This window comes from Hemicordylus capensis, chromosome 3 (genome assembly GCF_027244095.1).
Source record: "Hemicordylus capensis ecotype Gifberg chromosome 3, rHemCap1.1.pri, whole genome shotgun sequence".
Lineage (NCBI taxonomy): Eukaryota > Metazoa > Chordata > Lepidosauria > Squamata > Cordylidae > Hemicordylus > Hemicordylus capensis.
The window spans coordinates 246,872,680-246,899,709 of NC_069659.1; the positions used below are offsets into that span (position 1 = coordinate 246,872,680).

Consider the following 27,030-nt stretch of genomic DNA (forward strand, 5'->3'; position numbering starts at 1 on the left):
TTCATTCCCTAAATGCCTGCTTACAGGTAGGAATGGGCTGTATGAGGGATAGCAAATTGAAACTGAGTCCCAGCAAGATGGAGGTGCTCATTGTAGGGGCTCAGAATTTGAGGGATGAGTCATATCTTCCTGTGCTGGACAGGGTTACATTCCCCCAGAAGGAACAGGTATGCCGCCTGAGAGTGCTTTTGGATCCAGGCCTCACCCTAGGATCTCAGGTGGAGGCTATGGCCAGGAGTGCCTTCTCAGCTTCAGCTGATTTGACAACTGTGTCCAGTCCTTGAAGAGGATGACCTCAAAACAGTGGTGCATCAGCTGGTAACTTCCAGGCTTGACTATTGCAATGTGTTCTACATGGGGCTGCCTTTGTATGTAGTTTGGAAACTTCAGTTAGTTCAAAATGCGGCAGCCAGACTGTTCTCTGGGGTTACCGGGAGATACCATATTATGCCTGTTTTGAAACAGTTGCACTGGCTGCCGATAGGTTTCTGGGCAAAATACAAAGTACTGGTTATTACCTTTTAAAGTTCTGAATGGCTAGGTCCAGGTTACCTTAGAAAGCGCCTTCTTTTGCATGATCTCCACAGCACGTTAAGGTCATCTGAGGAGGTCCGTCTCCAGTTACCATTGGTATGTCTGGTGGCAACTCAGAGGTGGGCCTTTTCTGTAGCTGCTTCTGGGCTGTGGAACGCACTCCCAGCACAAATCCATAGCTCAAATTCATTGTTGGCTTTCAGGAGAGGTCTTAAAACCTATCTGTTTGGACTGGCCTTCCAAGGTTTTTAACCTGTTTTAAATGTTTTAGTTGTTAATGGTTTTATGCTGTTTTAAAATTGTTCTGAAATTATTGTTTTTAAACAAGTTTTATGCTGTTTTTAAATTGTTCTGGAATAATTGTTTTTTAAAGGATTGATTTGTGGGTTTTATTTTTATTGTTGTGCACTGCCAAGAGTCGTATGCATGGGGCGGTATATAAATTTAATAACTAACTAACTGCCTGGAAGAACTGCTGTGATTAGCAACAATGCTAAAGAGTATTTTGGGCACCAAACTACATCTGACATGAAATACATTTGTAGAAAACAGATTTTACCCAAAAGCAGACCAAAAAATAGACTTTTTATCTTTTTTTAAAAAAATAAGCCTATCAGGGCCCATTCTGGGCTGAGTGTCTGTTGTGCAATATAGCAGGGGGTTACTGTTTTTGCTCCCAGATCACACCTCAGCAGCAATTTACTTCCAATGTGGTGATCTGAAGCAGATTGCCATTTTGAGGGCAAATTGTGGGGGCTGGTTTTCAGGGCAAAAATGGCACAAGGAGATCTCTGTACGCTGCACTCCCAGGCCAAATCTCGGCCTTGTTTGGCTTATTTTAAAGATAAAGGGATCACCTCTAACCCACTTGCAGGTTCAGCAAGTATTCTAAAGATGTGTTTAAAAACATTTGAATTTGATATTTTGTAGCAGCGGGAGAAGGGAGTCTAGAAATAAGGGAATGCTTTCCAACATAAATAATGTAGGGTTGTAATAACAGGGAGACTAACAGGCATCCATTAGATATTCCCTTTGTTAACATTACTAAAGTCTGTATGCCTGTATCATGCTAGCCCTATTCAGGCTTTACCCTTCCATAGTCATTGAAATTGGAGGGGGGGAAGCAAGAGAGTGTCTACTAGGCATGCCTAGCCATCTCCTCATGGGTGTCCCCATGTTCAACACTTGTCTGAAGAGAGCAGTACTGAATGTGGGGAGAATTTGATCACATTTGTACATAATGCAGAACCGCAAGTCTAATGGACCCGCGGTTCTGCTTCCCCCCAGAGTGGTTACTTGTCTGTGTTCGACATAACTGGCAGGATGCCAACTACATTCAGGGAGACTTCAGAGAGGAGAGGGAACTGGATGCATGGGCTTCTTTCTGGAATGAAAGACAGCCCCGGCCACCAATCACAGCCACAGCAAGGGAGGAGCTTCCTGCCTCAACTCCAGTTGGAGGTCAGTGGGACTGCAGTTCAGAGTTTGGACATAACTCTGACAGCTTCAAACCTCAGGTAGGACCAGCGAAACCCTTTACAAACCAAAGGCTCAAACTCCAGCTCGAGTTTGGGAAGGAAAACCTTGGATCGCTTTTATGTCAGCCATGGTTGCATGCATTTGCACGTACTAGAAATTCAACCTCAGGCCCTTTCAGCTCTGGTTTCCTGTTAAGTGTGAATTGGGCTTCATCTGCATATAACAGAACCCTGCAAAGGGTTCTACAAAATGTTCAATGAAGCCAAGTGTTTTCCTCACACAATAATTGTATGTAGCCAATTATTTTTTCTAGTGGCAGTTCCTCCTACCTTGTGAGGTCCTTCTTATGAGGGTCCCTAAACTTCAGGGTTCTGTGCAGGGGGGTGGGTTTAAAGAGGATGCTGCAGGAAGGAACAGTGCGGTCCTTCAGTACACTCATGGAACACCATGTCTAGTGTTTTGGATCCAGGTCTGTGTCCCCGCCCCCCCACCCGCACTTCATTTTAATGTTTGTTACATTATTAAATTAGTTACTCTCTCTTTTTGGAGGAGCTTCTACATATTATACTATGTATATTACATGCTTATATTGTATGCATTATATGCATATAAGCAATACTTTGAATATGTGTTACAATTGTCTATTGTTGTAGTTCAGTATTTTATTTATTTAGAGTATGACCAAATGGCAGAAAAAGGACCAGGTCAATGTGAAACTGAACATGTGACAGCCCTACAATTCAGAGTTAGGACTGAAAAAATAAACATAAAATAAACATGAAAAAAAATGTCCCCTGCCAAATGAGCAGAGAGGCACCTTTTTAAAGTGGTGATTATCTTTATTGAGCAGGGGGAGAGCAACTGGCCCTATCCATCCTCAGCATAGCATCCCTCCAGTGGCTGTTGCTGGTGTCTATTTTATGTTTTCTTTTTAGACTGTGAGTCCTTTGGGGACAGGGAGCCATTTTATTTATTTGTTTGTTTATATCAGGCCTGCTCAACTTCGGCCCTCCTGCAGATGTTGGCCTACAACTCCCATAATCCCTGGCTATTGGCTACAGTGGCTGGGAATTATGGGAGCTGTAGTCCAAAAACAGCTGGGGAGCCTAAGTTGAGCAGGCCTGGTTTATATCTATGTAAACGGCTTTGGGAACTTTTGTTGAAATGCGTTATATAAATATTTGTATTCGTATAAATTTCATTAACCCTACTGAGATTTAGAAGTGTTTTTCTCAAGCAGAAGTATCTGTGCCAGGTAGTAAATTGCTCCTGAAACTCCCAGGAGTTGCAGAAGTGTTGTTGTGATATGGCGTGGGTGACTGCTATTTATTAAAATAAGGTCAAAAATTTCACTAAACCAGTTCAAACTCTTTGCATGATAAACAGAAGTCAGACTTGAGATCCTGACCAATATTTGTTGATTTTATTTTCTGTTAATATAGGCAACCATTGATTTAGTGGTAGGATATGAGCCACCAGCCGGCCCTCCAAATCCAACTGACCCTGGAGGAACTAACACACAAGGCACGGAAGGTACGTCAGCATTTTCCAAAGATATCTTTCAAAAAGATTTTTTTTAAGGGAAGGCAAAGATGTGTATGAATTTTTCACCAAAGAGAAAGAGAAGCAACCTAATTAATAAGAGCAGTCTGATTAAATTCATTTATGATGGTTCTTCAGGGCCAGTCTAAACATGATAGCTAAACTTGTGTCTGCCCTATTTATAAAGAGTGTAGTGGATTGGGGGTGATTTGGGGTGGATTGGATTTATAAAGAGATGGAGTGGTTTGGGGACTGGAGATTTAACAATAAAGGGGGTATGCAGGTGAAGAGAGCGGAACCTTCCTTCCTCCTACAGCTTATCTTCCCATGGCAATTCCCCCCATGGCATTGCTTCCCTAGTTGAGCTCACTTCCAGAACTGGAGCTAGACTGAGAAGAACAGATCTTTGGGGGGCAGACTGAAGGAGGAAAATTGCAGTGGGGAAAGGAGTGTGCACCTTTGCTGTTAAACCTGGACCACCACCCTAGCCCTTTATTTATTTTTTTATTGTGGCAGATTATGGGTTAAACTAGGTAACAGGTGTATTTTGGGCCTCAGAAATGAGTTAGTCACTTTAACCGACTGACATATTGGCCACATTCACACATAACGCCAAACTAGAGGTACATGTGGGCAAGGTTTCAAATTGTAACTCGAAATCATGCTGCAGATGTTCACCAAACTGCAGCCTGCCAAACTCCCCTGCGAGCGAGCTCGTCCCTTCTGCTCGGCCTCCAAGGCAGATCCTTCAAGCCACACGGCCAGACTGTGGACAAAGCGCCACCACATCAGTGGGGTGGCCAAGATTGGCCACGATCTCGAAGGGAGTGTACCAAGCTCAGTCGTGCATTTTCAGAATGCTCCACCCACCCTCGACATGAAAAGGGCATTTAAACCCATTTAATTGCCCTACCATTCCATGGCTGTGCTTCTTCTACCAGTGGTGGCACCGCCACTCCCCAAGTAGACCTGCACCCTGATAGTCCTACACAAACATGAATTTTCGGAGGGATTGGGGGGTGTTATTCCACTTTAATTAAGGGAGGGGAGGGGATATGGAGGCTTCCTAGGAGGGAATATGTAGATGAGGGAGGGCAAAGGATGCTGCAGGCATTCCACCATGACCTTGGATTATGTTGCGAGGGGTGACCCTAGCAAAGCAGTCCATGCGGACCCAAGTGAAATCCACTGTCTGGCAACTTGCTGCCATACAGGCTAGCCCTCTCATAAGAGGACCAGTCTACTGGGGAAGGCTGTGCCCATCCAAGGGTGTAACCCCAGCCACAGATTGTGAGCTGATGAGTTGAGCCAGCCGACCCACCCACCAATGCACCCAACTCTCAAAGGTAAAAAAAATTAGAAACAATTATCTGCAACCTCCCACCCCCAAAACCCTCTGAAGCTTTGCCTACACCCAGAGGACATCTAGACACTCCATGTTCCATGGCCTGGATGCATGCACGGAAGGGAGGGACCTTAACACCCATTCAGAATCCAAGGTCCTGGCCCAGCATTACGCTGTATATAGAACTGCTGGTGTGGTAAATTGCAGGAGAGGGGAGCCCCCGTTCTCTGGCCACCTTGGGACAGTGGGGTGGCTGTTCTGGGGTGCTGGGAAGGACACACATGTTAATATGGATGTACGGGCTGACAGGGGGCACACTCTGACAGCAGCTTCTTGGCAACAGTTCTCAAGATTAGGAAAGCAGTCTCGGGGTACCCTTCTCCACAGCTTCACTCCACACTGCAATCTGGCTTGATATAGAGCCTCTATGACCTGGCACTCTCATGAGGGAGGAGTCCGTAGGAGAAGAGAATTTTTTGCCATTTGGCATCATGTTTGAATTTGCTCAGAAATTTTCTCCTCTCCCCTCTGTTGGTCCTTCTTATGATTTGTTGGGGGTGTTTCCGTGGCCTGGCACTCTGGCAGTGTGCCCCGGGCCAAGTGGCTGTATCCCTAAAGAAGGATTTTGGCTTACCCGATACCGACCCTGGTGACCGGCCTTGATCATGAGTAAGCCTAGGGAGCAAGCACACCCCCTTCCCTTCCCTTTTGTGAGAACAGAAGAACTTGGCTGCTTGGGAATTGGTGCTGGGTGCTGCCTTTTAAATCATTCCTAGAGCACCCACCCCCCCCAAAAAAACAACCCCTAACCATTTACGTTGATGGGGGAGACAGTGGGTTCAGGCACAAACTTTTAAATCCATTCAAAGTTCCTGGGTATGGTCCAGCGTAGCACCACATGCAGATCTGCCGGTGCAGGGATTCCCGGGAGAGGGGAGTCCTGGTTTCCAGCTCCCCAGGATGGTGGTGTCGCCCCTGGGGAGTGTGGGCAGGGCTCCACATCTCTACATGGCTGGGCTAGTTGGCAGGGGGCATGTTTTTACAGAAACTTGGCCATGGTCCCTAAGACAAGGAAAGCAGTCTCCAGGATACCCCTCCCCACCACTTGCTTCCACACAGCAGCCTGGATCTGAGTAGAGCCCCCATGACTTGGCACTCTCTTGAGTGGGCACTGTCCACCCTGGGTCTGTACCCATTATCACCAAAGAAGAATCCTGCTGCCCAGCCCTGCTAATCCAACTGCCCAGCCCTGCTCATGAGTAAGCCTAGGGATCCCCCCTTCCCTATTCTTTCTGTGAAAACAATAGAACTTGGCATCTCCAGAATCCCTGCTTGTGGCAGCCTTTTAAACCAGGACAGGAGTGCCCCCCCCAAAAAAAATATTTACTCCCCACCCAGAGAGGCAATGCTCATGCTGGTTATTCCTGCCATGAGGGAACCATTTGTCTGTATGGAAGAAATACCTGCTTGCATGGATGGTGTAGACACAGGGATCGGGCACAGACCTTTAAACTCATTCAGAGTTCCTAGGCTCAGTCTGGTGTTGTGCCATATGCAGATCTGTGGGTGCAGAGGTTCCCGGGAAAGGAGAGCCCCAGTTTCCTGTGGTCCCGGGACAGTGGGCTTGCCCTTTGGGGCTATGGGCAAGGATGCACATCTCCACATGGGCTGGTAAGGCACAGGGTTTGACAGCAGCTTGGCAGCAGTCGCTAAGACCAGGACATCACTCACCCAAGTGTCTGTCCCCGCAACATTGCTGCATGGAGCTTCATGACTCGGTATCATGTCCCCATAATCTTGTGTATTAAGTCCCTGCTCGTGAGAGAGCAATCCGTGGAATAATGGGCTAACTTTGAAGCATGCACCAAGAGTACCACCTTGTACAACTAGAGTACTGCATTTTTCAATAGAAATGCTGCATCACCGTAAATGCTGCAGCTAAAACAGACACTGATTTATTGCAGGTGACACTGATATTGAGGCTAGGGCCATGCGACTGCCTTGGCGGATGCGTGTGCATGGTATGCGCAGAGGCCAGGGCCTCGCTGCCACCCTACTGGGATGTTGGCAGAGCACTGCTGCCCTGCTGCTTGGGGCAACTTGCAGGTGCTGCCTAAACATTGGTAAGCACCTGCTGATTAATGCTTAAAGGTGCCTCTCTCCATCCCCACTCCCACCCCGGTGCTGCCCTCACTGGCCACTAGGCTTATGTATTGTTTTGAAAGAATTCCACAAGAGGAGGGGGGGAAACTGCACATCAACGCTACATCAGCGTAAGTGCCGCAGGTGGTAAAAATAAACTTTCAAACATGTATGTGCTGCGGTGTTTCTATCAAAAAATACGGTACCATCTTGTGCATTTTATATTAGTCCTCTCAGATGGCTCTTCTCATGAGTAAGCCTAGGGACTGGTAATCCCCAAGAGGAAGGGGCTGGGTCCCCCTTCCCAACTATATGTGAAAAACATATAACTCTGCTTCTCCAGGTCACCTGCTTGGATCTGCCTTTTATATACAACCCGGGTTCCCTTTCCCACCTGAGCCATTTGCTCCCCATCTGGCACAGTGATGGGGAGCCCCACTTGTGCTGCCACTTTGTGCTTGTGAACATACATCACTGTTGCTCCCTTCTAATGGAGCAAAGCACTTAGTGCCTGTCCTGTCATCTAATGCCCTTTCCCTACCACTTGCCAGGTGGTGGGAACAAGGGACAGAGTTGGGGGGATGCCCCCAAGCAACTGTTCAGCTTCACAGGCTGGCAAGTCCTGGATGAGACGTAGTGGTGTCCCTGTAGCCTGGCAACTCCATAGCCGCATAACTGACAGGAGGGGCAGGGCTGGTTCTACGAGAGGCTGCCAGTGAGAACTGCCGAATGCTTGTAGTATCCACATTCTCTGCGCTGCTACCTCTATGACTGCAGTTCGGAAATCGGTGCGAAACCATGGTTACTAACTGGGCCGGGCACAGAGCATCTGCACCTCCGCTGCCTGGCTGGCCCGCTTCTCCCCATCTGTGGCTTCTGGCTGGTGGGCCAGCTGGCCGGCCGGCCCACTTCTTCTTGCTGCCCCCCCCCCACCGCCCGGCACTTTCTAGCTGGCAGGCCAGTTGGAAAGCCGGCCCACCACCTCCTCCCGCCCGCCTGCCAATTCCCAGTGGCTGGGCTCACCTGCTGCTACCTGCTGTTCCCAGCAGCCGGGTAGCCCACCACTGCTGCCTGCTGTTTCCGGCAGCCAGGTAGCCGCCACCGCCTGCTGCTCCCACTGGCCAGCTGGCTGGCCCGCCACCACCTGCTGCTCCCTGCATCCCTGTTTTCTCCCCTGTCCCCATCACTAGTCCAGCAGCTGCTCACGAACTCTCGCAAGAGCTGCCACACATGGGATTAGCGACGGGTACATTTAAGAGAATTAAATATATAGATAGATATATAGATAGCTGTGCCAGGAATCGAATGTAATGACTCAGCAGCCAAATCTCAGGTCTTGGCAGCAAACCTTAGAGATAACTGAAGGTTTAATTTGGAGTTTGGTGAGGCAAACCAGCAGTCACTTTCAGCCCGTAACCGCGGTTTCATGCATTCGGGTGTAATGGAGTTCCAACCTCGGCCACGTTTAATTCCAGTTTGGTGTTACATGTGGATGTGGCCACAAGGAGCTAACTAAATGTACTCTGCCTTTATCAGCATATGTGTTCACAAGAAAGATTATTGTGAGTTATGCTCTATCATTTTTTTAAAAATCCATTTACTCTTTATGGTCATTGACAGCAGTGCACACACACACACACACACACACACACACACACACGTATTATTACTCAGTTCCTGATTTCAAAGAGGTGACTTCTGTATAAGATTCAGAAAGCTTCCCATAACCTAGTCCAAACTAAGTTCTGAAATTACGTATCCAAAAATGTCCACTCAGAACAGAGACAGCGGAATTCTAGCTATTAGTGTCCATGAGTGATTAATTATGATTTATTTCATTAATGTTTCAGCTCAGCTTTCACCTCATGCCTGTATGAATTAAGTTCATGCCTGAAGCTGTCTATTTCAATAGTTATTGCTCTGTTATGATTTAAAGCCTCTCCCAAATGCTTGCTTTTTCATGTCATGAAAACCGATTTGTTAGTTTACAGAAAGCCTGTCATATAGTTAGCAATTATAGTGACTTCACTTCCAGGTGAGAAAGAAAGATCTTGCTAGCAAGTAATATACTTAGAGCCCAGGGTGTAACCTTTCCCCAAGCTACAAAAACTTGTTCTTCCAGTTTTTGTCAAGGAGCATCACCTTTAAACAATAAATTGTATTGTAAAAAGTGAATCAGCTAAACTAATATGTTTACCAGGAATAGAACATGCTGCACAGTAGGAGTGGAGCCTAAACAAAGGAAATGTTGGGTTAGTTTTTCCAGCAGCAGAGTAAAAGTCATGGAGGATTCACTTTGCACCACAGAAGCAGGAATTTATGTCAACTGTGCACTTGGAATACTGAATATTTTGAAAGATTCAAACCCCATCTTTAAATTATGCACTTGCAGTCTGGTTTATCATGTGATTGGCTGTTTATATGAACCAGAAAGTACTAGGATGGGGAAGGTGCTAATTTTTTTATTTGTTTGGATTTTTATCAGTAGATAATTGGTAGAGAATCTGAAGGTGGTAGATACTTTGAGAGAAACAAATGATTAAATGATACAATTGGGATTCTGAGAAGTTCTCGTTTTGCAATTATTTAACACCAACTAGATATGAAACTTATTCATAATCCTCTGTTTAGGAAACAAATGCAATGACACTGTAGAAGACATCCTTTTGTGGTTTCACTATTTGTGGTAAAGTTTTGCAATTTAGACTTTCTGAGGATCAAACAAATATTATAGCATCAAGGTATTTTTCACAGTTTCAGTTCCTCCTTAAAGATGAGTTCACCATATTGTACTTATCTGGAGATGAAGGGTACTGGTGTAAAATACTGTTCTATATTAAAGCCCAGTTTGCTTCCACTGAGGTCTTATGCCACTTGGGTCAAGAGAACAAGTGGTAGGCCTCACCGCTCCAAGTAGCTTGTCCACATCCTCAGGAGTCACAAACAGAAATTGATCTAGTCGAATTGCATAAGAAGAGTTGTTGGACACCTCCAGTTCTGACATCAAATTATTTGTGGAGTCTCCATCTAGGTCGGCCCGAATCCGAGAGATTTTATCTGCAAAAAACTCTTTAAACACATCACAGCGGGTAACTGATGACTCCAAATTCTGGTTCAAAGGAGAAGGGGCAGATACTAGTCCCCTCACAATCCTGAACAACTCCACTGGACATGAACTCGCAGAGGCAATATGGGCAGAAAAGAACTGCTTCTTTGCCACACATATTGCCTGAGCATAGACCTTTAAATGTGTTCTATGTTGCAATCTGTCGGATTCGAGTCGAGGCTTTCTCCACTTGTGCTCTAGTCACCTGCCTTGCCGCTTAAGCCCCTGTAGATCTTCCGTTTATCAAGGGGCCAATCTTGAAGCTGGCTGGAGGAGACACTTGGGAGCAATCGTGTCTACTGCCCTGGTGAGCAAGTTGTTCCAGTTCTCAACCAGGGCATCAACAAAATCACCAGCAAAGCCAACATTGAATCCCTCTAAGGCTTCTTGAAATCCTACTGGATCCAATAACCTCTTCAGGCGGACCATTCTAATAGGCCCCTCACCCCTGCGGAGGCGGAAAGTGGCTGTAAGTCGCACCTTAACCAGATGGTAGTCCGTCCATGACAATGGGGAAATCATAGGAGTCCCCACCCACGGAACACCACCCTGATCAGAGTAAAAGACCAAATCAATAATGTGACCTGCAATATGCGTTGGCACAGAGACCACTTGGGATAGGCCCATAGTTGTCATGAACTCCTGAGCTGCTCCGGATGGATTGGTCCCGAAATGAACACTGAAGTCCCCCAGCACCAAGAGTCTGGGAGACTCCAACGCGAGTTTCGCAACCAAGTCTGTGAGCTCAGTAAGGGATTCTGTTGGGCAGCGGGGTAATCGGTACACCAACAGAAGTCCCAATCTGTTCCTGGTCCCCAAACTTAAGTACACACATTCAATATGGTCTGATACCCTAACCGGGACACCGGTAAGGGAGATGTTATAGACCACAGCCGCTCCATCTCCCCGACCATGTCCCCTCACTTGCTACTCTAAAGAATGTCCTGGAGGGAGAAGCTGGGACCAAACTGGAGCACTAGCCTCCCCCAACCGAGTCTTGGTAATACATACCAGGTTGGCTCCTTCATCCATGATCAAATCATGGATGCGTTCAGGTTTGTTTTGGACTGACCTGGTCCAAAGATTTGATCTTCACTTGTTTCTGAGCCCAATTCAAAGTTCTGTTTTTTTCCATTAAAGCCACAACAGCTTAGGACAAGGATATCTTAAGATCTGTCTCTCATATGAACTTGCCCAAGCCCTGAGGTCAGCTTTGGAGACCCTGCTCCATGTCCTGCCACCGTCAGGGATCCGCTGCATGTATCCAAGAAAAATGGCTGTTTCAGTTGTGGCACCAAGGTTGTGGCCCTGAAGGAGGTCCACTTGGTTCTATCCCTACTACCTTTCAGGAGACAGTTGGAACAATTGAGACAGAACAGTTTGTTGGTCTCAAAAGGATTGGGGGGCTTATGCCTGCTATTCTGAATATTCTGCTATTCTGAACTGTTGGTTTGATAATATTCTTTGTTATAGCTTGTGAGCAGAGTGTCATGAATAAGCACCACTGAAATAAATGAGACAAGTTAGTACTGAACAAATCTCATTAATTTCTTTAATGATCCAGACTTAGTCTGGATCCTGCTTTGTTTTGTTACGGATGGCTGACATCCAGACAAAATTACTCTTGAGTAGTCCCATTAAAATAAATGGATCCAGTGAGTCATGACTAATTTCAATGCAACTATTTATATGTAATGTAGTCAGGATATCAGTGTTTTTATGCTGCGGTTTTAGTGTTGTTTTAGGATTATCTTTGACATCCTTTTGATTCTGCTGTGAATGGCTTTGAGTGTCTTCCTATTAAAAATATTATAAATCCAAGGAAATAAATAAATCCATGGAAATAAATAAACACAACACATCTTAAGCACAGATACTGTGCCTGCGTCATTGTTGACTATATAGTTTGAGGAGCAGATATTTATATAAGCTTTGTTTTCAATTTATTATTATTACTACTACTATTATTATTGTTGTATATTTTCAAAACATATTGATTTATTTCCTATTAAACCACAACAGTCAGAAACAATTCATACTAGCTTAACCTGCTCTGAGCATCTGTGTACTAGTACTTGATTGCTCTCCTCACCCCCTGCCACAGCCTCCCTCACCTCAGAGATCTCTCCACCCTCACTAAAGCCACACTCCTGTTCCTCCTCCATCCGGTTGCTTCCATCCCCCTCACCCCTCTTGGCCATGGCTCAGGGGCATAACTACTATTGGGCAAGGGGATGTGGCTGCCTGGGGGTCCCCATGCCTCGAGGACCCCCCCAGAGGCAAGTCACATGTGAAGTGAGTGTGTGTGTATCAGCAAGGGGCCCATTTTAAAATTTTGTCTCTGGGCCCACTCCAGCCTCGTTATGCCCCTGCCATGGCTGCAGTATTGCTGGTGCCTATTGACCAAGCTGCAGCCCCCTATTCCCAGAGACCTACCCACCCAAGCTCCGCTCCTACTCCTCCCCACAGGAGCAGTAGCAGCGGTTGACTGGGCCCTTACTTGCTGCTGCCACCACCATGGCTGCTTGTTCCCATCAGGCTGCTGATAGACCCGGACCCGTCCCTTACCTGCCTGCCTGTCTCCCTCCACCAATGGCCTTGGTAGCCCCAAACAGCAGCAGTGGTTGACTGGGCCCTTTCTTGCTGTCAATAGGCGCTGCCATAGCCACTCATTCCCCTTAGGCCACTTACAGGCTCAGGCCTGTCCCTCGCCCTTCCTTCTTTCTCTCACTCCTCCACTCACTCTTCCCCTCTGTCTTGCTTTCCCTCCTCTCTCTCTCTCTCCCCCCCCTCCTGAGTTAACAGAACTCGTTCATTTTGTTTCCTCATCTAATTCACACAACGGCATCCTCCTTCTCCTGAAGAGGCTCTTTCCTCCCTCATGACCCCTCTCTTTGCAGACCCCTGCCCACTTTCCTTGTATATAGATTCCTCTCCTCTACAATCAAGAATATTTTCTGACCAGTAACAGTTGCATTGCAACTGACCTCAACCATCACAGGCTCCTCCTCCCTATCTGTATATGGAATCCCCACTGCTCAATCACCATGGTGCCACAGGCTCCTCCTCCCTATCTGCATATGGAATCCCCACTGCCCAATCACCACAGTGCTTCTGCTCGCAAACTCACGCAAGATCTGCCATGCACGGGATTAGCCACGGGTATGCCTTAGAGAATTATATAGATAGAAGATATAGATAGATAGGAATACTTGTAAAGGATTCAACTTACTACCTTTTAAAAGAGGTTACATGATTATCATTGGCATGTTCAAATATTACATATTACTAGTGGATCGAACCTACCCCTCATTTTTAGAGCTATCTTATATGTCCAAGGAGTTTTGCAAACATTACCTGATTCTTCTTCACACAGTTTTCTGGGAAGGATTTAACATTGTACTGCTGTGCATCTAAGGCTGAGAACAGCACTTGTTAAGTTCATAGCTATAATGGAATTATTATTATTTTTTGATACTTCATCTGCTGAAGTTTACCAGCTCTGAGTTCTTGCAGTCATGACTACAAGGGTCAAATTGTGATAACTGTTCATTAATTGTACTTACGTGTTTCTTTTCAGAAGGAGAAGAAGATGGAGGTGATGAGGATATGGCTGATGTTGGAAGTGGTGTTCTTCCCCAAGGCAATCCAAGTGGCACACGTGAAACTCAGCTTGCTCGACGTATTACCAAAGGAAGGAAAAATAGGAGGGTGCTTTCTAACAAACCTCAAGACTTCCAGGTTGTAGAGTTTCTTAAACAATGTACTTTGCCATATCCATGCACTGCATAATGGGTTGGATTTTATGCCTGTTTGCAAGATAATCTAAAGTTGCCATTTTGTGCACACTATTTCCAGGGAGTAAGCCCCACTGCTCACAGTGAGACTTAATTCTAAATAAACATGGTGCTCCCCTGCCCACCTTGTGTGTGGTGGGGAGTTTGTCTCTATCCTCTTAGAGCAGGCATCCCCAAACTGCGGCCCTCCATATGTTGCTGAACTACAACTTCCAGCATACCCAGCCACAAAAAATTGTGTCTAGGGATGCTGGGAGTTGTAGTTGAGCAACTTTTAGAAAGCTTTTAAAGACTTGGCTTTTTACCCAGGCTTTTACATGATTGTTTTCTACTGCGGCTTCTCTGTGTTTCTATTTGTTGTATTTGTTGTGTTGTTTCTATGCCTGTTTTTATATGTTTTTGTACTTTTAATATGATGTTTTTATTGTGTTTTTATTGTATGTTTTTAACTTTTGTAAACCGCCTTGGGGTTATCTTTTTAATGAAAGGCGGTATATAAATGCAAAAATAAAATAAATAAATAAATAAACATCTGGAGGACCACAGTTTGGGGATGCCTGTCTTAGAGGGTTAAGGCACAAGCAGAAGCCAGTCTGACAGCACAAGCTTTGTGCAACCTAAGCAATTGGGCAAGCACAGTGGCATCTATCAAAGGCAGCCACACACTTCCCAAGCTATGGTGAACAATGCAACAGCAATCAGTCCACCCAACAGCCGAACAGTCCACTGGTCTCCAGTGGGACTGAGTAGGAATTTCTTGGCCTCAGGATAGGAAGCTGTTTTGCCTACTGTTATCTTGTGCTGTATGGCTTCAAACTTGGGTGATATTTGGCCTTGCATCCTTTTCCGTGCATCACCTATTTTCCATGAAATAGGTCTGAACTGGCAGATCCAATGTAGATGGGGAATTGGAGAAGCATAGGGGACATTGGTGAGCACCCCAAGGCTCCCCTGGAGTGCTGAAGGAAGATTTTTCCAAACCAACCTCTTACAATTTACTGACATGAGAAAATCTGGAACAGGGAGCCACTTCTGGTAGTCTCAGTGACCCAAAGGCTCACCAGATTGATGTGACCAGATTGATGTGACAGGGTGTCCTCGGCACTTTTAAGGTGTGTGGGCAGTGAAGAACAAATACCATCCGTTACTGATCTGATGCTTGGAGGAGAGGTGGGATTACCTGTGCAAGGTGAACAGCAGGAGGCTCAATTTTGTAGCTCTCATCTTGGTAGCAAGTTGTCCACACTGAGGCAGGGAAGTTTGCTTCAATTAGTTGTCATCATATACGATACAATAACATTGTATGGGCTACAGTAATAACATTGTAGCCCATCCTTCAACCCAGTGATTGTGTCTTGTGTCTTTCAATCAAGGAGTATAAGGACAAATGTCACTTAGAAGGAAAACTGATGCACAGTAAACATGTTCATTTTTTAATTCAGGAATCCACACTACTTTCAGAAGCTTGTGTTAAAATCTTGGAATTTTCTTTTCCCTGGTGTAATGTCTTTGGCTGCAGTCTGCAATAGCAAAGGGGTGGTAGGGGTACATCCCTGAACTCAAGATGCAAGAGCCACACTCAGACATTATTTCATGGAGGCTGTACTAAAGAACAGCCACCGGAAAATTCCCAGAAGTCCCTCCTGTTGCATCAGTCACTCCCTTTTCCCCGACACGCCACTCAAGCATACAGCCTTTGTCTGAAGAGCTAGTGGTGAGCACTCAGATGCCCAAGTCTCCCACTCACAATGGTGCCCACCATCACACTTACAGCCTTTGCCTCTTCAGATGAAGGCTGTAATAAGCTTGAGTGGCACATCAGGGAAAGGGGGTGTTGGACATGCCAGGCAGGACTTCTCGGAGTTTTTTGGAGTCTGTACTCAAGTTCAACCTCTATGAAATAATATCTGAATGTTATTCATTCAGATCCATCTAAAGATCCATCTTTCTTTATTTTTATTTCTCTATATAAACTGCTTTGGGAACTTTTGTTGAAAAGCAGTATATAAATATCTGTTGTTGTTGACGACAGCGATGGTGATCTGAATGAGGATAAGACTGGAAGTCTTTTCGGGTGTGGGGTTTTTTTTAGTACTTAGGCAATATTTCATAAGCTATAGAGTTAACAATGAAGAGGCATAACTATTCATGATGATCTAGTGACTGCAGTACATGTGAGAGCTTGATGGGCACAGAGTCCACAACAGCACAGGTTGCTACTTTTCCCTTCTGTGTCCAATAAAGCTCATCGTTTACCTCAGTGGGATTCCCCATTATGCCTTTAAGGTTAAAAGCCAGACCAATACTCCATGAAAACCATCATTGATCTAATTTTTTTTCCCTATGCCAGATTCGCGTTAGGGTCATTGAAGGCCGTCAGTTGTGTGGCAATAACATAAAGCCAGTTGTCAAAGTACATGTTTGTGGCCAGACACACAGAACAAGAATCAAAAGAGGGAACAATCCCTATTTTGATGAGGTAAGGTCATTTTTCTAATCTTCTAGTGGAAAGATATTTCTAAGCTGAGAATAGAAACTACAAAGTACTGACATACCAGTGCAAGATATTCTAGGTGCCATATTTTTTGAAAGGTATGGACAAAATAACTGAGGCTGCATTCCTTAGCTGTAAACTCACTTGACGTTAATGCTACTGAAAGCAAAGGGATTTGCTTCCAGTTACATCTAGTTAGGACTTAGTCTTAGCTGAAAGAATCAGAAGGGAATGACAAATAAACTGTTCATGTTCAGAGGGAAGCAACTGAGACAATAAATGATTTGCAATGCGAGTCCTATGAGGAATGGTAAAAGGATTTGGGTATTTTCATCTGAGACTGGATTCAGAGAAACTATTTTCCCTAGCACAGATGCATTTCCTCATTTGCTGTCTTGTACATGAACATTGTAAATGAACATTCATTTGCAGCTGGATAACTGGAAATAGGCTCTCACTCATACAACTCTAAGACCTTCTACACTAGCAAATACATTAAACTTATAATTGGAAATACTGACTCCTGCACTGGTGCAATATTCTGTATCATTATATTATGCCGGGAAGAGTCAACAGCTCAGTGGCTTTGCATGCAGAAAGTTCCAGGTTCAATTCTTCACATATCCCTTTCGGCTGGGAAAGACCCTGACTTGAAACCCTGGAGAATCTATCTATCTATCTCTATCTCTATCTATCTCTATCTATCTATCTATCTATTTATATGTAACATATCTTTATACTACCCAAAATGTACATCTCTGAGCGGTTTACAACAAAACACACCAGTCAGTGTAGACCAGACCTGCTCAGCTTAGCCCCCCCAAGCTGTTTTTGGACTACAACACCCATAATCCCCAGCCAAAGTGGCCAATATCCAGGGATTGTGGGAGTTGTAGGCCAACATCTGCAGCAGGGCTGAAGTTGAGCAGCCCTGGTGTAGACATACTGACTTAGATGGACGAATGCTCTGATTCATGATAAGGCAGCTTCATATGATACAACTCCAACGTTGCAGGCCAGGCAGTTATACTAATTCAAATGTTAGGGTAAGCCTTTGCATAATTATTGACAGGATTAGGCCTGGGTATTAATCTAAAACATGTTGGAGTCAATCTAGGCATAATGGGTAACCTTGACCCAGTTGCTACCTCCAGGCTTCATTTGTGCCTGGGCTCACCAGGGCTCTGTCCTGGCATTTATTGCTCAGTGTTGGTATATATTCTACCTGAGCTTCTAGTATTGTGGTTTTAAGTAAACTCCATGTATTCTGGAGTGAAGCGACTCTCCTGTTTTTCCCTTTCAGTTTTCTTTTACCAAACTCCTCATTTTAGAGAGGTTTCCTTTTCTGAAATTAAAAGTGTCTGTATTAGACTTCCTTGCTGATTCTCCCTCCTCATGTATGCTGAATTTGATCGCACTATGGTCACTGTTCCCTATTGGGTCCATGACACTGACATCACGCACCAGGTCCTGGGTACCACTCAGAATTAAGTTCAAGGTTGCCTTCTCTCTTGTTGGTTCCATGACCAACTGTTCTAGGGCACAGTCATTCAGTGTATCTAGAAATTTGACCTCTTTGTCATTACCTGAAGTGGATTTACCAGTCTATGTGTGAGTTATTGAAGTCACCTCTGCTTGACACCTCCCTGATTTCCTTCTGCAAATCTACAGGGTTATCTCTGTCAGTCTTTAGGAAGGAAGTTGAAATGTTTCTATTTCACCATGCAATTTAAGACTAATGTTAGTTCCTCTTTGTGAAGCGTAATTTAATCCAATGCATATTTATTCAAAAGTAGCTACTCAAGTAAATTGCCTAGTACTATAGCCTAGCATCTGATATATTTTATTCCATCTACATAATTGTTTCTAATAATTGTATATGATTGCTGCAGGCCATCTTGTGGGCAAACTTTGAGCAGAAATGTGGGATGTATATATGAAATGAAATGATATAATTTATGTAGAGCCCTGAGCTCCTGGGAGCTAAGATGGGATACAAACAAGATAAACAAATGTAAGACTAGTTTTAAATCAGTAGCTGACATGCTGACTAAATTACTCAGTAGAAGTCCTCTTGAAATTAAACAGTGCTTTAGAGTAACTTCTGAACAGTACTTTAGGCTGGATGTCAGCCAGTAGGATTTAAGAATGTGACTGTACACCAAAATCTCATTTGTTTTACTGAGGCTTTCATGTTATTCACTTTCTCTTCATTGCACCCCTTTTCTTTCTGTGGACTTAAAGATCTATGCCATTTCTCCCTGTATCTTTCCAGATGTTTTTCTACAATGTCCACATGACTCCTTCAGAGCTCTTTGATGAAACAATAAGCATTCGGGTAAGAATGACTAACAATATTCACTATAAGTATCTCACAATCATTGAGTAAAGATTATACATAGTCTTACTTTCTTTTTACAGGTGTATGACTCTTATTCTTTACGTGCAGACAGCTTAATGGGGGAATTTAAGGTAAGTTTGCTTTATTGTCCACCACATGTGTTAGTTGTAGCGCATTTTTTGGTGCTCTGCCTATCCCTTCCCCAGAGCTATAATAATAGAAGTAGGGAACAAGAACACATTCCCTTAGAAATTTGGGTTGGGGAGTCTTGGTACTGACTCAAATTAACTATAGTTGTACCTGGACTCAGAGCTGATTGAGCTCTCCTGATCTGAGGAAAGGATCTGCAACCAGTAAACAATCATCCATTGATTCTAGGGTGAGAATTCGCTATCAATTTTTTTTAAAAAAAAATCTGGATTTGATAGTAGTGAAGCTGTCTGTCAAAAGATTGATTCTTACAACTTTTAAAACATTTGGTTCATGTTCTGAAGCTACAAACAATCATTTTTTGGTAGGGAAACTAGTTGTGTAAATGCTTAACCATGCAATTGAAAGCAGGCAGGCTATAAACCCAAATGAATATTATATTTTCTTGATCATAGTTTGTTACTTCTAAAGAGGTAATATTGTAAATCCTTGTTTCAGATTGACATTGGTTATGTCTATGATGAACCTGGTAAGTTCCTGTTCTCGAAGCATGATTTCCTCCCCGCGCCCCCAGAGATAAAGGAATGTGTGTTGATGTGATGACTATTAAGAAAGCAGTACATAAGAACAAAGGAAGGTGTATTCTACCGAGTCAGACCTGTAGACAATATAGCTCAGTATATTGTCTACACTGACATGCAGAGGCTCTCCATGGTTTCAGGCTCAGCCTTACCTGAAGATGCCAGGGATTGAACCTGGGATCTTCTGCAGGCAAAGCAGATGCTCTGCCACTGATCTACTGTACAGCCGCGTCCCCAGGAACCTTGCACAGGTGTTCCATTCTGCAACATCTACAGTTCTTTACCTGTTGCCATAAGTCACATATCCAGTTCTAAAGATGTAAGTTTCTGAAATGGCAGAGCAAGAAGTCATTCTGAGTTGCTAGCATAGCTGCTGCAGCAGCACTCTTTGGTTTAGATCTGTTTTGATATGCTGAATACCAGTAACATCCAGCTCTAGGTTTTTGTGGGCTGTCTGGCAGTAGACTACCCAGGCCCCGCTTTTCCTCACCTGTTCTGTGGTCAGCAGCGGCTGCTCCTACTTTTCTTTCATAACACTGCAATCACTGCCATCCCACAGAGAGGAGGTAGGCAAGTCATGTCAGCAGGAAATGGTGACAGTAAGATGGCGGCTTACCACTGAAGAGCCACAGTTTCTGCCAATATAGGTTGTTTGAGAGTGGCTGAAATGCCTTTGGGATGTTATATTAAATGCCCAGAGACAGAGGTTTGGGGCAGTCCACAAATTTGAATGAATGAATGAAATATAGGAAAGTTGACTGCCATCTAGTGGCACCTGCTCCTAACATACTTTGTTCACTTCCCATTTCTGTGCTGCCTAATGGTCTGGGGTACAATTCTGCACAATGCCACAGGACTCTATGACAAGACTCACACACACACCAGCTATCACCATGCACGTTCTTCTGAGCATACTGTGGCCACTGGCCAGGGCTGGTAAAAGAGGAACGGGGCTATTCCAAAACAGCTGAAGTTCGGCTGCATCTTGTTGCTGGCCTGTTCCTCCAGGAGGTTTTATTTATTATTCATTCATTCGATTTTTAAACTGCCCTTCCAAAATGGCTCAGGGCGGTTTACAATTAAAAACAGAAACCATTAAAACCAATAACAATTAAAACAGAAATATAAATATGAACACCAATTTAAAAACATCTTAAAAACAATTAAACTATAAGAACAATTAAAACCCTGAAAACCAGATTAACATTAAAACAAAACTGATTAAAAACCCTGAAAGGCCCGGCCAAACAGATGGGTTTTAAGGGCTCTCTTGAAGGTCAGTAAGGAATTAAGATTATAGATTTCTGCTGGGAGTGCATTCCACAGCCCAGGAGCAGCTACAGAGAAGGCCCGCCTCTGAGTTGCCACCAAACGAACCGGTGGTATCTGGAGACAGACCTCCCTAGATGACCTTAACGTGCAGTGGGGATCATGTAAAAGAAGACGCTCTCTAAGATATCTCGGACCCAAGCCATTCAGGGCTTTAAAGGTAATAACCAGCACTTTGTATTTTGCCCGGAAACATATAGGCAGCCAGTGTAACTGTTTCAGAACAGGTATCATATGGTCTCTCCGGGTTGCCCCAGAGACCAATCTGGCTGCCATTTTACAGACAGGGCTTCTACCCCAAATCTCCTTCAGGAGAGAGTGTGTGCATCCACACACCTGCCAGACTTACCCCAAAGTACTGTCGAGATTCTTGGACCCACTCCACACACAAGTCAGGCTTTGTCTTGCAAATTCTAGCTTATCTTGAAGTATTTCTGGGTTTTTAAAATACTGGTTTTAAGCTACTTTTTCTGAAAACGGCGCAGCAAATAGGGAGAGGCGCTGATGTAGAATCATTAGCATGATAAGAGGGATACTCTCTTTACAAATGCAGATGTAGCTCTTTAGTAATCTCTCTCTCTCCCTCCTCCCCCCATTGGCTAGAGGGAAAACATGGAGGCATGCCATGTGAACGTAAAAACAAAAACTGAGAGCGGAGGGGAGGCGCTGCTTCCCTCAATGTCGCAAGTGTGATTCAAAGTAACTTCGCTCAACATTTACCCCGCAGCATGAAGCCATGTGCAAATAGCACCCAGGCCACAGGGATGCATACCTCTATGTTGCCACTACCTTGTTTTTCTCTGTAGAAGCACGACCATATTGGAACCCTGGGGAGAGCCTGCAGCAGGATGCTGCTGGTATAAACCTTTGAGGCCTTCAGCTACTATTCCATGGCCTCACTCGGTTGCAGCTCACTTTGAAACAGCTAATGGGGAAGGGAGATTTGTCATACAACCCTATATGAGCTGCTCATTTTCAAAGTGCAGAGTGCTTCCTTTGTATGATTTTGGCATGATATACTACATTACTTCATAGTATTTGAGCCCCATCTTAAGTGGTGCGTGTGCGTGTGCATGTGCGCACGCAGTGGGTTACAGGATCAGGTCTAAAATCTGGAGCTAGTGTGCACTTCTATCTCTCTCTCTCTCTCTCCCCCCCCGAATCTCTCTCCGAATCTCTCTCCGAATCTCTGGTACAAAAGGAATTGTTTGAGTACAAAGAGTAGAAAGAACTCATGCAAACTAGAAACTGCCTTTGACCAACTTTAGTCCAACTCCATTAAAAAATCACACACTTTTTTTTTTTATAAGGATTGGGCTTTTATCTGCTTTAACTTTTTCTTTTCAGGTCACGTGGTCATGAGAAAATGGCTGCTTCTAAATGACCCTGAAGATACTAATTCAGGTGCCAAAGGGTACTTGAAAGTCAGCATGTTTGTGCTTGGAACGGGAGATGAGCCACCAGTATGTTTAATGTATAAATTGGTATTTTTCTTCTACTAATATGCTTCCTACTGGTTAGTTCATCCTGCTGTCAGGATCAGGAATTATGCTTACTGTATGTTTCTTTTCCCAGTTCTGCTTGCTCCGCTACTTTCCATCCTATCGCCACAGTCATTCTCTTCCATGGCCTTCTACAGCGCTGCCTTTCAAAGGTACATCACTAAACTTTTGCCTGTTTCTCATCTTTTGGGTGTAGCTTCTTCCTGCTCCCAGTACTGCTTTTTGCTGCTACTCCAAGGGGTCTTTAAGCCACAAATAAGCTTGTGTATCTTTTTATAGGAATGTCCGGAGTTTTTCCTAGGATAGTTTTGCAAATGTCCTTGGAAATGTTATTAAAGTGCAAACAGGCGGATCTGCAGTTGAACAACTTATGCAATGAACACCATCACTAGAGGAAGCTGAACCCAAATTTCCTACTTAAATCATAATTTCCCCATAGAGATAAATGGGAAAGTAAACAATATTAATAATTCGTTAATGGCTGGGTAGAAAGCTCTGAAATTTCACATGGTGTCCCTACATGATTATAGCACTATATTTGTGAAGATTAAAAGAGACAAGTCCACCCATTTTTTTATATTTATATATATAGTGTGTGTGTGTGTGTGTGTGTGTATACATTCATTAAAAATAAATGGGTGGATTGATCTCCTGGAACACCCACACATTTACTGCTACTATTATGTGCTTCCTCCCACCCCATATTAATTTTGAGAACTTTCTGCCCAGCTATTCTGGAATTATAATATGGGATTAAAAAAATGGGGGTATTCTTTTATAAAAAGGCAAGTGGCAGTTTCCTCCAAATGAGGCTTGAATGATAGACTGAGTGGGAGATTCAATTCCAAAACTTGTTGTAACTTTCTGCTATGAAATAAAGCAGTTATGGCACTTTTAAACCATTTTAGAAGCTTTTAAAAGAAATTCATTAAAAATCAATGAGTGAACCAATATCCTTAAAGGTCCGCAAACTCAATGCTATCATCATGTGATAGCATTAAGTGTTTAATTTAATGCCATGTGAAATTTCAGAGCTTTCTGCTCCGCCATTTAGGTGTTCTTAATCTTTTTGAGTTTCCCATTGATCCCTATGGGGAAATTATCCAATGGGGCCCATAATCAATTCTTGCACACAGGCCTCTATAGGGCTTGTTCCACCACTGAGGGCAAAAATATGCTAAAAATATCTATGTATTTTCCAGCTTCAATTGCATAGCTCACCCTGTGATCCTGTAGCAAATGTGAAAGTCCACAGTTATTAATATACATAACTGCAAAAACCGTCTAGAATGTTTTTGCTTTTTATAATGGTATTCTTACCTTATGGCTGACTTAAGAAGTCATAGAGTGGAAACGGTAGAAAACCTAGCACGGTGAGCCCATTTTAATGGATGTATTATTATATACATATTATATGTTTACAAACAAAATCATAAATCTAGTTATAGCTAGACCCCTATTACATAATCTGCATACTAATATGGAACTGCCAAGTTATATGCAAATAAAACATTGAGGTATTCAATATACTTGAAGTCACTAATTCTTGTAATAAAAATGAGCGTCCAGAAACCGACCTTTTAGCAGGAGATTCCCCCAACCCTTAGATCTGCCAATACTTAGGATTACTTTCACAAGAGACACAAAAAAGTGCTTCTGAGTGTCTTGCACACTGTATGTATCATGTATGGGCATCATTAATGCTGGAAAGAATGCAGAAGAGCAATAAAATGTGCATGCTTGCCCATGTCGATTTTACATTTCCATTACAGATTGACTGAAAGGAAAAACAATTTAAGGTGCAAACTGGTCGCTTTGCAGTTCCAAACACCACGCTATTGCTTTTCAGCTCTGAAGTGGCATTAGGATAGGAGAGCAATAGGATATTGAATGAGTGGCTAATGGCCCACTGTGTTCATCGTAGCTATGCACTAGTGGAACTTGCCTTCATTTATGTTGATATCTCTCCATATAAATGACTTGTACCAAGATCAGTTTCATGGGTGCAACTAAGATAACAGATGGGTTGGGAACAATCACATAATAAAAGACTTGCAGAATATTTTCCTTGCTTTTTGCCTTTAGATTATGTAGATGGTCACGCAAAGTTAATGTCCCACTGAAGGTCATATGGTTGTTTTGTTTTGTTTGCGATGGTGATTTCAAGAAGAAAATGTTGGCAGAGGAGATGGGTGTTGAGCCTTTCTCCTGCCTACCACTTCCCCCAGCAGCTTCCTCCCCAGCGGCTTGTCTTCTAGCCAGGGCTTCAGGGTCATGTTTGTGGTGGAAATATGGAGCAGGGGTGGGGGAGGAAACAACTGAAGTTGCAAGGAAACTTTAGGGAGTTGCCAGAAAAACAGCATGCAGCGGAGATGGGGTAGATTTTGCACCCTCCCCAATTCCTCTTGCTCGCCTTTGCTCTCCTGCAAATTACCCCTACCTGGCACCACTTTGCAGGAGAGACGCAGAAGGCAGGTGTTTGGAAACATTTGTTGACTGGTAGTTCTGGTCTAAGTTTCATGTGTGAAATAACCCTTAGAAGCTGTTTTTTGTCCTCTAAGACATGTATGTGCATTCATGATTGCAGTTATGTCCAACATTCTACTATCTGTGAAAAGCAACAGTTTAGCTATAGCCAAAAGTTGTGCAGGGTCATGGGATATTACTAAAAAATAATGCTGCAAATGTAAATTGAGAAGGACAGGATTGGGTTCTTCATGCACGTATTTCAAACCGAGGAAAATAACCCACTCTAGAATGTTGCATGTAGTCGCTGTTTAACAAAAACTGTTTGACATTTTTCCTATGGGTAGAATGATGAAACATATGAGTGTATCTTTAACAGGCAGAAAACAGAGAACGAGACAATGACAATGATGATGTGGAAAGTAATCTTTTATTACCAGCTGGAATAGTACTCCGATGGGTCACTTTCGTTCTTAAAATCTACAGAGCTGAAGATATTCCTCAGAGTATGTAGTACTTTCATTTCTGATTTTCATGCTATTAACATTTTTGAAAATTGTAACTTCATATTGTAAACAAATTGCATCATTATAGCAGACATACAACTGTATGTCTGAAAACTAGAAAAACTAGAAAACTAGCAGACATCCAACTGTATGTCTGAAAACTAGATTTTCCCCAAGTTCTCTGCTGTTAGAAATTGGGGCAGGGGAATGTCTTAAATTCAGTGTCCAAAATATGGTAATATTAGTGGTTGGAATATTTGAGAGAGAGATTTGGGGATGGTTTAAGGCCTGGTTCTTTCTTATATATAAACCTGTGTCTGGGCTGTACTGCTTCAGACTCCACTGAACACTCCTCTAAATTAAAAAGAAAAAAAAATCCTCCCACATAGAAAAGCATGTAATGGAGAAGGCTGAGCTAGACAGCTTAGTAAGTTAGTGGGCTAAGGCCCCACCTCAAAATGGGGCAATTCCCACTTCTGCCATTCCCTGTACACCCCTCTGTACCTCTGGATTAGTAATTGTAGGGCCAGATATCATTTGTGAAGATGGCAGATTTGATCCAGAGCTGATCCCTAGTTTTCTCCTTTCAGTATTCAGTGTCATGCCATTCTTAATCAGTAGTTTATTTTACATATTAAAACTCCATGAAATGGTTTCACAGTTGAAAATTCAACTGCAAAATTTATTACAGTATTGTATATTCCAATATACAAACCCTGTAGCTGCTAGAGATCGATTCTAGAAAACTGAGGGTCATTATTTTCTTCTTCATGCTCCCTATCCAGTGGATGATGCTTTTGCACAGACTGTAAAAGAAATATTTGGAGGAGAGGCTGACAAGAAAAACCTCGTGGATCCATTTGTGGAAGTTTGTTTTGCTGGGAAAAAGGTATTCTGTGCTAATAACACTCTATAATTAAATATCCTGGTTGGATGTTTCAGAGAGCTCAAAAACAATATATATTTATAGTTTAAGTAACAAAAAATTGTTACTTGCATTGTATTCTAATGGTTACAGTGATGCAACCATGTTCACTTGTTCTTTCATTCTTTCATATATCAATCAGTCGTGTGCTAATATTTAAAATGCAGCACAAGCAATTCCCCTGCAAAATCAATACAATAAACGAACATTCTTTCTGGCATAAAACTTCCCAGAAAATATGTGAAATTAATGAATAAGACACTATAGCCTCATTCAGATGTTATCAAATGGTAAAAGAGGCAATGGTAAAAGTGCAGCCCAGCATATCGATCGCTCTCACCTGCTGGGCGGGTCCATCACACTTACAGCCTTTGTGATTTGGAGACTCAGGTGCTGGAGATTCCAATCACAGAAGCGCCCCCATCATGTTTTGTCTCTGCAGATAAAGGCTGTAAGCGTGATGGACCCACCCAACAAGGGAAAGTGACTAACATGCCAGACGGGACTTCTGTCTCTTTTGTGGGGCTGTACAGTCAGTTCCCAATTGAGAATGTCTGAATGAGGCTTCTATCTATCTATCTATCTATCTATCTATCTATCTATCTATCTATCTTATTTTTAAGTCAAAACAGATTAAAATATATGACACAATGAAAACAGCATAAAACAGTTATTAAAACAAATTGTTAACATTATTAAAAATTAATTCTAATTAAAAGCCTGCAAAAACAGGAGAGACTTGAGGGTCTTCCTGAAAACAAACAGAGAAGGAGATACTCTTATTTCAGCAG

General features: G+C 43.4%; 1 protein-coding gene across 5 annotated transcripts in view; it reads left to right on the top strand.

Moving 5' to 3' along the window:
- Nucleotides 1–27,030, top strand: part of MYOF (myoferlin) — a 137,583-nt gene that overhangs the window by 28,383 nt on the left and 82,170 nt on the right. For 2 of the 5 annotated variants that reach the window (XM_053310744.1, XM_053310745.1), the window contains exons 5-14: nt 3,456–3,546; nt 13,729–13,889; nt 16,296–16,424; nt 18,715–18,777; nt 18,861–18,911; nt 19,429–19,459; nt 22,188–22,314; nt 22,416–22,494; nt 25,188–25,314; nt 26,100–26,203. In XM_053310744.1, coding sequence (XP_053166719.1) covers nt 3,456–3,546; nt 13,729–13,889; nt 16,296–16,424; nt 18,715–18,777; nt 18,861–18,911; nt 19,429–19,459; nt 22,188–22,314; nt 22,416–22,494; nt 25,188–25,314; nt 26,100–26,203 — 963 coding nt within the window. Of the gene's footprint in view, nt 1–3,455; nt 3,547–13,728; nt 13,890–16,295; nt 16,425–18,714; nt 18,778–18,860; nt 18,912–19,428; nt 19,460–22,187; nt 22,315–22,415; nt 22,495–25,187; nt 25,315–26,099; nt 26,204–27,030 lie in introns of those variants that run through there. The other 3 variants (XM_053310746.1, XM_053310748.1, XM_053310749.1) reach the window with 2 other exon arrangements.